Genomic DNA, 14,989 nt, shown 5'->3' with positions numbered 1-14,989 from the left:
AACCTCACTTAGTAGTATTATTCACAATAGCCAAAAGATGGAAGCCACCCAAGCATCCATTGACAGATGAATGGATAATCAAAATGTATACCCAGGGGCTTCCCTGGTGGCGCAGTGGTTGAGAATCTGCTTGCCGATGCAGGGGACACGGGTTCGAGCTCTGGTCTGGGAGGATCCCACATGCCGCAGAGCAACTAGGCCCATGAGCCACAACTACTGAGCCTGCGCGTCTGGAGCCTGTGCTCCGCAACAAGAGAGGCTGCGATAGTGAGAGGCCCGCGCACCGCAATGAAGAGTGGCCCCCGCTTGCCGCAACTGGAGAAAGCCCTTGTACAGAAACGAAGACCCAACACAGCCAAAAATAATTAATTAATTAATAAAAAAATAGAGCTCCCTATTAAAAAAAAAAAAAACAGATAACGAAAAACAAAAAACCAAACCCAAATATCAAACAAAGCCCAATTATTAAAAAAAAAAAAGTATACCCAGACACTGGAATATTATTCAGCCTTAAAGAGGAAGGAAATCCTGTTACATGCTACAACATGGATGAACCTTGAGGACATTACGTTAAGTAAAAGAAACCAGTCACGAAGGGACAAATACTGTATGATTCCACTCACAATGAGGCACCTAAAATAGTCAAACTCACAGAAACAGAAAACAGAACGGTGGTTGCCAGGGTCTGAGGGGAGGGAATGGGAAATTATTGTTTGGCAAGATGAAGAAAGTTCTGTGCATGGGTGGTGGTAATGGTTGTACAACACTGTGAATGTACTGAATGCCACTGAACTATACACTTAAAATTGGTTAAGATGGTAAATGTTATGTGTATTTTCCCACAACTTTAAAAATAATAATAATAAAAATAATAAAACAGCCAGAGAAAATCCCTAGCTCAGTGATTAGTGCACAGTTGGTGCTGAATAAATGTCAAGTCCCTTCTTACCACTCACTTATGTGATGCCACCTTGGGGTAACGCGAAAAAACTCTCTCTCCCCCTTATATTAAAAGAATATCAAGTCTCCTGAAAAGGAATTGTTTTGGGAAGTAGGAAACAGAAGGTGGCCTTTGCGGGAGAGCTCCGGGCACTCCTGTCCATCCAAACCTCCTTAAGAGCCGCTCCTGCACGCGGGCACACCACGTAGGCGTGGGGTGACGACCAGTGTCAGATAAAGCAGCATGACTCCTCCACGTAGCAGATAACGATATTTTACTCTATTAGACAATGGGGACACGGGAGGGAGCGCAAAGCAAGGACTAAATGCTGCGGAGCTTTCACTCAGTCCCAGCCTCCAAAAAGCCCCAGCCCACGGCTCGCCTCGCAGGCCGCACCTCAACCCCTCCTCCTTCCTCCTCCCTTTGCCCCTCCCACTCTCCTCCTGCTCCGCCCCCTCCCTTTCAGACTGGCCTTTGACAGGAAATCGAAAGTGAAACAGGGAGCCGGCTAGTATCTGCTAAGTGCCTTGCAAAGGTGAGTGAATTTGGCTAGACCGAGGTACCCCAGCCCTGCCTTGGGGACCTCTCCCCCTTCCCCAGATCGGAAGAGCCCCTTCCTAAGCAGTCCCCATCCCTAGAGCCTTAGATCTCAGTTTTCCCTTCGCAACAGGTCTCCCTCAACCCTAACCCAGCAGTTCTTCCCCTCCTGCCTGGGTGGAGGCTGGGCTGCGAACCTGACTTCCAAGAAGGAGCTCAGGCTGCCCTGCTGCCGGCACCTGAGCTGGGATGAAGGACCCAGGGAAACTGGGAGAACTAGGATGGCAACCTAGCTCGGAGGGTGGTCCAGGGGAGCCCGGTGTGGGGTGGGTCTGCAATCCTTGAGACTCCCATCCCCAAAAGGCCCCCTCTGGAGGTGAGAGGGACAGGGTTGCTTAGAGTGTTAGAAACGTATGGGTCTATGCCCTGGAAGAAACGAAGACAGGTGCCAGGTTCAGAGTAGCTGAGAGAAGAGCCCAGGGAGTGCTCAATCAACCACACATTCGTGTGTATGTGTGTGTGTGTGTACACATATGTATATACATATACACATATACATACGTGCACATACAGATATACATATATACTTATGAGAATATATAAGAATAAATATTCTTATATATATTCATATTACAGATAGATAGATATAGGTAGTTCCTGCCATTATTGCAAAAATTAATGAAGATCTATGTGAAGTATGTAGCGCCTGGCACATGGAAGGTGCATGGTAAATGGTCGCTACTATTAGGATTAGCTCTCAACAGAGTCGAAGACCAGTGGCCTGAGATGGAAGATGGACAGGTAAAGCCTGAGCACTGAGGGCTTAAGAAGAGATGGACATGATGAAAGTCAAATTGTAAGCAGCTGTATCTCAGGTTCTCAACAATTTTTGCTCTCTCTTTTGGGGACTCAGTTTCCCCTTCTGTCTGACTGGATCAGTGAACCAGACTGTGAAGGAGAAGCTCTTGTTATTCAGGTTGAGTTCCTTTTCTTTTCTTGTTTTCACCCCCTCCAGCTCACTCTCCCTGGTGGTTTCCTTTGAATTGTCTTGCTTTTCTCACACAGCTCTTCTCATCTCCTCCTTTCCTCTTCTTCCCTCCCACTAGGCCACTGGAAGATCTCCCCAGTGCTGCTGAATAGGAACATTACCCCTATGGCCTCAGCAGTGCCCTTGGCAATGATGTGGGAGGAGGTCACGTGCGCTATCTGCCTGGATCCCATGGTGGAGCCCGTGAGCATCGAATGTGGTCACAGCTTCTGCCAGGAATGCATCTCTGAGGTTGGGAAAGATGGGGGCAGCGTCTGTCCTGTGTGCCGGCACCACTTCCTGCTCCGGAACCTCCGGCCCAATCGACAGGTGGCCAACATGGTGGAGAATCTTAGAAAAATCAGCCAGGATGCCAAGGAGGGCACACCAGGCGAGCTGTGTGTGGTGCACAGAGAGAAACTTCACCTATTTTGTAAGAAAGATGGGAAGGCGCTTTGCTGGGTGTGTTCCCAGTCCCAGAAACACCGTGACCACCCCATGGTCCCCATTGAGGAGGCTGCTCAGGAGTACCAGGTGAGGCCTTAGCATGGAGGCGCGAACAGGTAGAAAGGGGATAGGGCCTTGATGACTGCTTTGTTCCCCAGGGCTGGGAATGGGAGAGAGTCACCTGTGGAGTTGAGGGGATGGGGAAAGGATGGGGGTCTCCTGCCTTCTGTGTCTAATTTAAGGGGAGAATTGCAAGCTCAGTACAATTTTCTCATTCCCCAGGAGCAGGGTATATGCAATGGGAAAATGCTGCATGGATCATGTTTCCTTGTGGCCTCCTGGTTAATTAAGAATGAGTAGTGCCCCCATCCCTACTACCCCAACAGTGTGGCTCTATTTTGTAAGAAACATCAGGCTTTTTCCAAAGTCTTCCCATCCACAGAATTCCTACCCCAAACAGACTCTAGTTCTTGCTCATCCTCTGCACTCAGGCTTTTCTAAGAACCAGTATGATCTTCCCCCACCTCATGCCACCGCATCTTACTTCTTGATCTGAGTGGGCATTAACCTGCTATCTTTCTCTGCAGGAGAAGCTCCAGGTGGCACTACAGAAACTAAGGAACAAGCAGGAGTTGGCTGAGAAGTTGGAAGTGGATGTTGCAATGAAGAAAGCAGCCTGGAAGGCAAGAGTCATGTCCTGAAGGGAATCTTAGATCAGAAGCCTGGGGAGGGTCCAGGGTCCTGGACTCAAGAAAGCCCTAACCGTAGCTACGTCAGTCCCTATATCTCACTCCCCAAGAACCAACTGTCCCCTAGGTCTCCTGATGGAGGGGAATAAAAAAGGGTGGAGCTCAAAGAGAGCTCCCAATCAGATGGAGAGTCTTAAGAGAAGGTGCTGAGGGACAAGACATACCCTGAAGCTCCTGCTGCTTGAGCCCAGTCTCTGGAGATGACAGCACAGAGCCTCAGTGTCTGGGACAGAGGAATCCCAGGAGAGATACCAATGGCTTGGCCTGTCAGGAAACGACAAGGGCTGTGAGGAACAGACTTAAGGGAACCATCAAGGTCTAAGGTAGGAAAAACAGTCTGACCAGTTGGTTGCTTGACCATGTCCAGATCACTGGTCCAAAGTGTAATGGAGAGCTACAGCTTGTTCTGCACCAGGAATTAGGAGGTGGGGCGTGTCAGGGACTAGGAGGGAGCGGAAGGAGCTCATGGCCAAGAGATCCCAGAAGAGGAAGATCTGGGACCGGGGAAGGGTGAGTCAGGCTGTGGTGGCAAAAGGGGTCACCCTGTGTCATCAAGTGACCCTCCAGTTACAAGCAGGAGAGAGCAAGCCAAGAATATCCCAAAGACTCCTTTCCCCCAGAACTTAGGAACGGGGTTGTGAGCCTGTCTTTGCGAGGTTGTTGGCGGTGGGGCCAGGTGTTCCTCCCTCAGTTACTCACTGAGATATGAAGACCAAGGGGCATGTTTGGGTGGTGATTTGAAGGAGGTTGAGGAAATCTCCGATACCATAGGCAGATGCAGCTGTGGTTGGAGGGCAGCTGTGGTGCGCTCCCACCGGTCCCATTCCCCTCTTAGTCCCAGGAGCCTCAGCCCCCTACCTCCCCAGCAAAACTGTATACGTGTGTGTTTATTACCAGACAGAGCCAGAGTGGTGAGTCTTCGAGGAATAGAAATAGATATGGGCACTTCCAGTCCCAAAGCTTAGGAGACTGTGATAAAAAAACCACCTCTTTTCTTTCCATTGACACCAAAGGGGAAGGTTGAGGCACACAAATTGAGGGTTCATGAAGAGTTTGTAAGACAGAAAAACTTCCTGGCTGAAGAGGAGCAGAGGCAACTGCAGAAGCTGGAGGAGGATGAGAGGGAAGAGCTGAGAGTCCTGGGGGCCACAGAGGCCGGTCTGGCCCAGCAGAGCCAGGCCCTGCAGGAGCTGATCGCAGAGCTAGAGAGGAGGACTCGGGGCTCAGCGCTGGAACTGCTGCAGGTGAGGCCTGAGGACGGGCTCCCCTCTGAGATGCAAGGAGTAATTGAAAAAAGCCAGAGCTCTTCGGGGCTACCTTCAGAGCACACAGAGACTTGGTCCCTGGAGTTTTCTTAAATAAAACAAACTGGAATTCAGACCCATGAGTGGTTTGCATTCAAGGCATGGAAAGGTACAAATTTAGGTGGGAATATTCCATGCAGCAATTAAAAGAAATGGACATCTCTGGTAAGTGCCTGCTCTAATACATACCAGATTCATGACCTTGAGAAAGTACCTTAATCTCTCTGAGGATTAGGTTCCTCATATGTTAAACGGATATTATAGTATTACATATCTCCAAGAGACAGTAGCCCAGCCCCAGCCCTGCCACCAGTTCTCTCTGTTACCCTAAGTTGTCATTTTCCTTTCCTAGACCTAATTTCTCCATTTGTGAAACAAGGGGGAGGGAGTGGGCTAAATAACAGGGGTTCCCCAGGATTTAGTCATAAATTTATCGTCTTTACACATTCTGCTACTTCTGTGAACTACCCAAATGATTTGAGCATGTTACTTTTTTCTTTAAATTGTCTCACTCTTTTACCTGAATAAATTTAGTTTAAAAGGAAATTTGTCCTCACAGACAAATATCATGATATCACTTATATGTGGAATCTAAAAAAATAATACAAAGGAACTTATTTTACAAAGCAGAAACAGACTCACAGACATAAAAAACAGACTTATGGTTACCAAGGGGGAAAAGGGGTGGGAGATAAATTAGAGATTTGGGACTAACAGATATACACTACTGTATATAAAATAGATAAATAACAAGGACCTACTGAATAGCACAGGGAACTGTATTCAATATCTTGCAATAATCTATAATGGAAAAGAATCTGAAAAAGAATAGATATGTATATATATGTGTAACTGAATCACTTTGCCGTACACCTGAAACATTAACTATACTTCAATTAAAATCAACTATACTTCAATTTAAAAAATAAGAAAAAAAGAGACAGGGGGCAAAAACAGGGTCCGCTCTTGGGAAAGCCACACAGGGTCCTGCTCGGTTTCAGTACGTATAAAATGCTTAGAACAGTACCTGGAATACAGTATGTGGTTGCATAAATGTTAGTTAATTTTATTATCATTTATATTATGAAATACCTACTGAACATAAAAACAGTAGATTGGAAATGAGGAAATAAAGCTAAAAGTAAAATAACAGAAAATAAAATTAAACCTTGTGAGCATAATTTTGTCCTCCCAGGAAAATCAGGACCAGGAAATGAGAATTTTAGAGAAATATTAAAATGTAACTTTGTTTCTCCCTTATTTGGCCTAAGCCAGTGTTCTCATTAGGTAATATAGCTTAGATGTATATGCTAATTGCATGAATTATTGAGTTATATGGCTATCCTTGTAACTTTGCTTGTTCTATGCCTGTTTCCTAATCTGTAAATGGAATATAAATAACAGTACTTACCTAATAGGAGTTTAGTAACAATTAAACAAGACAAGTTATACAAAAAAAAGAAAAAGAAATTTGTCCTAAGCAATAGTAGCCATGTGTTATGTTACTGATACCTTTTCTAATGTATTTCATAACAATAATATTAATAACTGCAAATTCTTAAATAGCACATAAAACATGCCAGGTGTTTAGTCCCTCATGACAATGCAATGAGGTGGATGCTACTGTTATCCCCATTTCATAGACGAGAAAACTAAGGTGCAGAGATGTGAAGAGATTTAGTGAGGGACTAAAGCTAAATAGCTTAACCAAGTTCACCTGAACAGTAAGAGGTATTAAGTAGAACACACATCAATGAATTTTTTTTTAACTATTTTTTATAAATTCATTGATGTGTGTTCTACTTAAAGTCATCTCATATCCACCAATGATATGCTTGCCTCACTTTGGGAACCTTTGGACTAGATGGTCTCAAAAGTCCCTCTGCTGTAACATTCTATGGTTCCTCTTTTCCCTGCACCTTTTCACTGTCTCGGGGTCAGATATGGTCATGAAGCCATTTCTGGTTTGTGCAAAAAAGCCCACAGGATTGATTTGACTTGGCAGGCTCTCTTCTTCCCATTATCTAAGTCTTGCTTCTGCCCAGCATTGAGCAGAGCTTTCTAAGGCACTTTTGCCTGGGCCTAGGAGCCTGCCGGTTCCCAGGTAAGGACCCCAACCCCTGCCACAGAATATTCTCAGATGTTTTGGTTTCACGTACGTGACAGGGGCTATGTTAACTACAGCAGAGGACAGAGCTCTAACTAGCCAGCCCTTCCTCCCCAAATGGTGCAAGCCCACAAATAAGAGCAGTTTCTGTGCATTGTGTGCATGCTGACTTGGCCATTCTTTCTCTGTGACTGTCTCTGGGCCTCAGCCAGGCTGGCTATTTGCCCCTTTTTTCTCTCCCACCCACCCCCACCAAGAATCTGGTCTTTTTAATTTGTTTTCTGAGTCAGAGTTTGTAAGCTGCTCTTCCTTCCCCTAACTGTAAGTCACACCCGTGCTGGGTTTCTGCTTCCCCCACAAGCACCCACACATGCCTTTTGTTCCAAGCTTGTCGGAAGCATCTTTTGGGCCTTGGCCCAGAGGGATGGGGCAGAGAGCAGTGTCCTGTGGACCTCAGGGTGGCATCGCGTCACCCACAGGACTGAAGTCTCAGTCCTAAACCAATGACTCCAGATCTTACTCTCTTGTCTCTTTTCTCCTCAGGAGGTGAAAAGTGTCCTGGAAAGGTAAGGAGAGGTTTTCTTTGTTAGAGGATGGGGCAGCAGGAGGCATATATACCTGTGAAAAATGGTTTTGAGTTAGAAAATGTGCATTGAAGTTATCCCCATCCTCTTCCCTATTCTCAAAGACCCAATCCTTCATAAAATATTTTCTGGTCTCAGAAGGCTAATTAATGGGCATCTCAGTTGGTGAGTTGCCCAAAGTAATTGGACTGTAACGTCTTCACGAAGTGAAGTTATGACCAACAGGGAAGTTCTGAGTCTACAGCCTGCTGGGACTCCCTCTTTAAAAAGAATCTAACCAGTTTCAAACCTCCCAGAAAGAGCCATGGGTAAGACCCACGATAGGGGTGGGACTCCTTAGGTTCCTCATGGAAGTGATTCAGCCTATATCAGACACCTTGATGTAAAATGAAACAGAATGTGCTTGCGTGGTGACCTCAGGCTCAGAGTGGAGATACAGACTGTCCAGGTGCTGCAGAGGCCCACTGTAGCCAGCAAGGCTTGGATAGAAACTAAATCCTACCTCCTTTTGCCCTTCACCCTCAGGAATCCTAACACAGGAGGTGTTTTTGCAAATTTGCATTATATTAAATTATTAGTCATCCCCGAAGGCGATTATAGCAACAGGATTTGGGAAGGGTGAGGTAGGAGTTGGAGTCAGGGTCTCTAACTCTTTTTCCCACAGGAGTGAGTCCTGGAACCTGAAGGAGCTGGACATCACCTCCCCAGACCTGAGGAATGTGTGCTACGTGCCTGGGGTTAAGAAGATGCTGAGGACATGTGGAGGTGAGGCCAGTACCAGGGGTGTGGGACTGGCCTGCTGGGAGTGAAAGGGGATAAGAAGGATGCACAGTGCATCCCAGGGTTGGGGAGAGATGGCAGGTCAGAGTAGGTGGGGCAGGGGCAGAAATAGGGAAGGTGGTTGCCTCAAAGGTCAGGGCAAGGGTCAGAGTTGGCTAGGGCGTCATTTCCTCACCCAGTGAGGCTCAGGGTCACCCTTTCATCCACATCCCCCCACCACAGGCACAGGGTCACTGACTCCCCACACTCTCCTGGCCTGACTGTGGTCTTCTCTCTGCAGTACACATCACTCTGGATCCACATACAGCCAATCCGTGGCTCATCCTTTCGAAGAATCGGAGACAAGTGAGGCTTGGAAACACCCAGCAGGAAGTGCCTGAAAATGAGGAGAGATTTGATACCTACCCCATGGTCCTGGGTGCCCAGCGCTTTGACTCTGGAAAAGTTTACTGGGAGGTAGATGTGACGGAAAAGGAGGCCTGGGACCTGGGGGTTTGTAGAGACTCCGTGCAGAGGAAGGGGCAGTTTTTGCTCAGCCCCAACAATGGCTTCTGGACAATTTGGCTATGGAACAAACAAAACTATGAGGCTGGCACCTGCCCCCATACCCCCCTCCACCTTCAGGTGCCTCCACGCCGAGTTGGGATCTTCCTAGACTATGAGGCCAGCACTGTTTCCTTCTACAACATCACTGACCATGGTTCCCTCATCTACACCTTCTCTGAATGTGCCTTCAATGGACCTCTGCGGCCCTTCTTCAATCCTGGTTTCAATGACGGAGGAAGAAATGCGGCCCCTCTGATCCTCTGTCCACTGACGATGGGCTGGTAGGGATCCAGATGGCTCTCTCTGGACACCAGCACCTCTCTGTTGGTTCCCCTTCTCAGCCACTGGCCCTGTCTCCTTTGCCCATGAACTCCAAACCACCTTTGTCTCTGCAGAGGTGTCAGGATGCCAGCAGGCAAACTTTGGCAAGGAGGTCACCAGAGGTCTATGTCAAATGACCTGCAACACCAATATTCCTGCCCTGCATTGCTTTATGATTCCCTCCATGAAACAAGCTACTTGTATTTGGCCCCCAAACTCATCTGGATCAACTAAAACATGTTTCTGCCTTCCTTATGTGATTCGAGTTTTGTTTTCTCCTCTCCATCTCTAGGCCTTTGGTCAGATCCCTACTACGTATCTTGCAAAGGGCTTCCTGAATAAATTGGGCCTCAGTCTATCCCATCATTCCTGTCTCATACACATCTAGGATTATCTTTCCAACACACACGCATCAGATCATGAGTGGCTCCCCACTGCCTATAGAAAAACAGCCATTAGCAGCCACACTTTTAAAATAAAGGCTGAGGTAATTCCCTGGTGGCCCAGTGGTTAGGACTCCACGCTTTCACTGCTGAGGGTGCGGGTTCAATCCCTGGTCAGGGAACTAAGATCCGCAAGCCCCATGGTGCAGCCAAAAAAAAAAAAAAGGTAAAATAAAGGCTGAATTATGCGTGCCTTAGATTGCCATGTTAAATATCCAGCCAGATGTGCTCCCCCATTCCCACTATTACCTCCCAACCACATCTTGTTGTTAGTGGAGTTGGTTAAAGGGCATATCAATATACATGGCAGGTGTGATGGGTTTTGATATACCAACTTGCCTAGGCTATAAGCCCCGAGTTTTTCAATCAAACAGTAATCCAGATGTTGCTGTGAAGGTATTTTTGTAGATGTCATCAAAGTCCATAATCATTTGACTTTAAATAAGGGAGACTGTCTGAGATAAGCTGGGTGGGCCTAATGTTCAATCAGATGAAAGTCCCTAAGGGCAGATCTGAGGCTTTCCTGAAGAAGCTATTCCACTTGTGAACAGAAGCTTCAACGCATGCCCAGGAGTCCCAGCTTCCCCTTCCTTATAGCCTGCCCTGCGGATTTACAACTTGCTTTGCCGGCTCCCACTGTTGTATAAGTGAATGTTTGGCAATAAATAAGTAAATCTCTTAATATTTATCTCCTGCTAGTTCTCCTTCTCCAGTTGAACCCTTACTGGTGTGAAGGCCAGGATGGAGGTAACAGGATCACCTGGTTTCAGCAAACTCTTTCTTGAATTTAAGCTTTTAAGGTTGGCACAATGAAGCTCTGCACCTGAGCATCAGGAGGCTGCCTGAGAGCCACTCTCCTTTTAGGAACACTGATTTCTTATCTAAAATAGAATCTCAGATTGCCCTTAGCACATCTCAATATTTCATGAAAAACTTAGATACTATACAAAGATGTCAGTGACCTTAAAAAGAGCTTATTGATAAAGGAGTTGCTTCTAGGAATGAGTAATGGTCTATCTTAACACTGGACAGAAAGAAGATACTTTGATGGAAAGATAAAAAGAACAGAATCCTCAGGCAAGAGACAACGTCACAGAGTTAAATCAGTGTGAGTTGGCAAAGTCGACCAGTGCCTTGGTTGATACACTGTAGAGAATATGGAGGAGAACTCAGTCCTCTATGAATGGGATGTACTGGGGGAGGGTTGGATTCTGTATACCCAACATGGGTCATAGAGAAATATTTTTTAATAGAAGGGTAGGGTATGAAATCAACTTTTCTGCTTCTCTGTGTCTCTGTCTAGGCTTTGACCAATGTAAATGATGGTGTTTTTTTTCCCCTTCAATTGATATACTGGTGGGAGGAGACTGCCATAATGATATAAACTTAAATATTCTCGTTTCTCAAAATCTGAATACCTTGACATATTGGGTTACCCTGATACTTGGAGATGTACATTACACAGATGACATACTGCCATCCCCTGGGTCTCAACCAAAAGGAATTAAATAGAGATTTCATAGTATCTCAACTTTTATCTCCACCAATAACTACTAACAAGTGATGCAAGTACACACCTGCATGTCACACACAAGATTATCATAGTAAGCCAAAGACAAGTATCATATGATATCATTTACATGTGGACTCTTAAAAGAAAATGATACAAATGAACTCATATACAAAACAGAAACAGACCCACAGACATAGAAAATGAATTTATGCTTACCAAAGTTCAATTTTTTTGGATTGTACATATAAGAGAAATCATACTGTTTTTGTCTTTCTGTGTCTGGCTTATTTCATTTAGTATAAGGTACTCCAGGTTTATTCATGTTGTCACAAATAGCAGGATTTCCTTTTTTATGATTGAATAATATTCCGTTGTGTATATGTACCACATTTGTCTTTTTTCTCCCAGCTTTATTGAGATATAACATTTTGTAAGTTTAAGGTACTCAATGTAATGATTTAATATACATATATATGCAAAATAGTTACAACAATAAGGTTAGTTAACACATCTGTCATCTCACATAGTTATATTTGTGTATGTGTGTGGTGAGAACTTTTAAGATCTACTCTCTTAGGAACTTTCAAATATACAATACAGTATTGTTAGCTATAGTCATCATGCTGTGCATTACATCCTTATAACATATTCATCTTACAACTGGAAGTTTGTACCCTTGACCACCTTTACCCATTTCTCCTACTCCCAACCCCTCACCTCTGGCAACTACCAATCTGTTCCCTGTTTCTATGAGATTGGTTTTTTTTTTAGATTCCACTTATAAATGAGATCATACAGTATTTAACTTATTTCATTTAGTGTAATGTTTTCAAGTTCATTATGTTGTCACTAATGGCAAGATTTCCTTTCTATGTCTGAATAACATAAATGTATATATATGTGTGTGTATGTACATATATATATATATATATATATATATATATATATCACATTTTATTTATCCATTCATTTGTCAGTGGACACTTAGGTTGTTTCCATGTCTTGGTTATTGTAAATAATGCTGCAATGAACAGGGGGGTGCATATAACTCTTTGAGATACTGATATCATTATTTTCAGATATATACCCAGAAGTGGAATTTCTGAATCATATGATAGTTCTATTTTTACTTTTTTGAGGAACATCCATACTGTTTTTCATAATGGCTCCACAAATTTACATTCCCACCAACAGTGCACAAGTGTTCCCCTTTCTCCATATCCTTGTCGGCATTTGTTATCTCTTGTTTTTTTTTTTTTTTTTTTTGATAATAGCCATTCTATCAGGTTTCAGGTGATATCTCATTGTGGTTTTTTTTTGTTTGTTTGTTTGTTTGTTTTTGACTCACATTTCCCTGGTAATTAGTGATGTTGAGGATCTCTTCATGTTCCTATTGGTTATTTGTATGTCTTCTTTGAAAAAGTTCTCATCAGGTCTTTTGCTCATTTTTTTAGTCAGGTTATTTGTTTTTTGTTTTTTGTGGGGTTTTTGCTATTGAGTTTTGCTACTGAGTTTCATGGGTTCCTTATATATTTAGATATTAACCCCTTATCAGATGTATGATTTGCAAATATTTTCTCCCATTCCATAGTTGCCTTTTCATTTTACTGATTGTTTGCTTTGCTGTGCAGAAGCTTTTTAGTTTGATGTAGTCCCACATCTTTATTTTGCTTTTGTTGCCTGTACTTTTGGTGTGATATCAAGAAAATCATTGCCAAGACCAATATCAAGAATTGTTTCTCTGTATTTTCTTCCAAGATTTTTACAGTTTCAGGATTTACATTTAAGTCTTTAATCCACTTCAAGTTAACTTTTGTGTATGGTGTAAGATAAGGGCCCAATTTCAATCTTTTGCATGTGAATATCCAGTTTTCCTAACATCATTTATTAAGAGACTGTCCTTTCCTCATTGAGAATTCTTGACACCCTTATCAAAGATTAATTGACCTTATATGCAAGTGTTTATTTCTGGGCTCTTTATTTTGTTCCATTGGTCCCTTTTCTAATTCAGAATAAAATTTTATAGATATAAATATAGATATCTCAAATGTATATATTATTAAATTAATATAATTCTGCCTATAGGTTTTAATTTCAATGTCCTAGACAAGTTCATTGTAGAAAATAATTCTCATTGTTTAATATGATTTAGTTTAGTTTTGATATTTCTATTTTTCTGGAACCCTATGCATGCGCTAAGAGTCTCTAAGAGAGTAAGTAACTTCCTCCAGGTCAAACACATCACTTTTGGTGAACCCAGGACTCAAAGCTACTTCTGATCCGACAACTTGTGCTCTTTCCTAAACACCACCCTTATCAAGATAACATGGCATTCTGTCTTTAAAAGCCATGACAAATCACTTTGTTCACAGTCAGTACCACACTTTGTTCATAAATCTCTACAAAGTAGGCAAAGGAAATGTGAGGTCCTATGTTGATAAACATATCACCTGTCACACAAACTCAGCAGTGTTCCCACTGTGAAGACAAAGTACTAACCACACACTCTCGAATCTGCCTGGTCTTGACCCCATAAATGATGGGGTTTAGCATAGGAGGGGCTAACATGCAGATGTCTGCCAGCAGAATGTGGGCATAAGGAGGAACATGACGCCCAAACTGCTGGGCAATTATGGTAAAAATGCCAGTCAGTAGAACATGGAAATGATGCCAAGATGGGAGCCACATGTGCCTAGGGCCTTTTGCCAAGCTCCTCAGGAAGGGAGGCGGAAGACTGCATTGAGGATGAAGGTATAGGAAACCAAGATGTGCAAGACATCTATCACTACAGTTGAGAGCAGAGCAGACAAGCCATACCAGACAGTGACACGAATGTCAGCACAAGCAAATTTAGCAACAGCCGTGTGCTCACAGTAGGTATGTGGTAGCACATTGCTATGGCAGAAAGGTAGTCTCTTCACCAAGAGCACATCTGGGAGTATACAGAGAAGCCCCTCAGGACCACAGCCAGACCAACCCTTATGATCACTTCACGACTGAGCACTGTGGCATAGCGCAGTGGGTCACAGATGGCCACATAGCAGTCAAATGCCATGGCCAACAGAATTCCTGATTCAGCAATAAAGGTGGCATGGATGAAGAAGATTTGGGTGACACAGCCATCAAGGGAAATCTCTCCAGCATGGAACCAGAATATGGCCAGGGCTTTGGGCACAGTGGTAGTGGACAAGATGAGGTCAGCCACAGCCAGCATGCAGAGGAAGAAGTACATGGGTTCATGGAGGCTGCATTCAGTGACGATGATGAAGACAAGGAGGCTATTCCCAAGGACAGCAACAAGGTAAGAAATAAAGAAAGGGTGAGAGATCCATATGTGCTGGTCTTCCGGGCCAGGGATCCCCAGCAGAATGAAGAGTGAATGGCTGGTACCAGTGTGGTTGGGGGTTGCCATGCCTCGGATGAGTCATTTGGATGTTGGTATATGGGATTTGGCAGTCATCTCTTCTCTCTTTCCAAAAAGGTGAATGGGGCTGGAGTGGGGGAGGTGGAAACAGATCATTTTTCACTGAATGAGAAGTAGAAAGGGACCTGGTCAGGAAATCAGGAAACATGGGTTAAAACTCCTTGCCATTCTATTCACCAGCTATGTGATCTCAGTAAAATTACTTCCCTGCTCTGGGTTTCTCTTTTATCACTTTAAAACTAAAGTTGAACTAGATATCTGTAAGAG

General features: G+C 44.1%; 1 protein-coding gene and 1 pseudogene across 1 annotated transcript; one reads left to right on the top strand and one right to left on the bottom strand.

Moving 5' to 3' along the window:
* Positions 1 to 1,406: 1,406 nt before the first annotated feature.
* TRIM21 (tripartite motif containing 21) lies at positions 1,407 to 9,593 on the top strand. Its single transcript, XM_068554900.1, has 7 exons — positions 1,407 to 1,475; positions 2,584 to 3,038; positions 3,539 to 3,634; positions 4,714 to 4,944; positions 7,655 to 7,677; positions 8,360 to 8,460; positions 8,756 to 9,593. Exons 2-7 carry the CDS (start codon positions 2,631 to 2,633, stop codon positions 9,304 to 9,306), a joined length of 1,410 nt encoding a protein of 469 aa, XP_068411001.1. The 5' UTR covers positions 1,407 to 1,475; positions 2,584 to 2,630; the 3' UTR covers positions 9,307 to 9,593.
* A 4,168-nt stretch (positions 9,594 to 13,761) lies between these two features.
* Positions 13,762 to 14,710, bottom strand: LOC137771863 (olfactory receptor 52B4-like; annotated as a pseudogene).
* Between the last annotated feature and the right edge of the window lie 279 nt (positions 14,711 to 14,989).

The sequence above is a fragment of the Eschrichtius robustus genome, chromosome 11 (assembly GCF_028021215.1).
Source record: "Eschrichtius robustus isolate mEscRob2 chromosome 11, mEscRob2.pri, whole genome shotgun sequence".
Taxonomy (NCBI): domain Eukaryota; kingdom Metazoa; phylum Chordata; class Mammalia; order Artiodactyla; family Eschrichtiidae; genus Eschrichtius; species Eschrichtius robustus.
The sequence above is the reverse complement of the archived record's forward strand: the minus strand, read 5'-3'. Positions and strand labels throughout refer to the sequence as shown.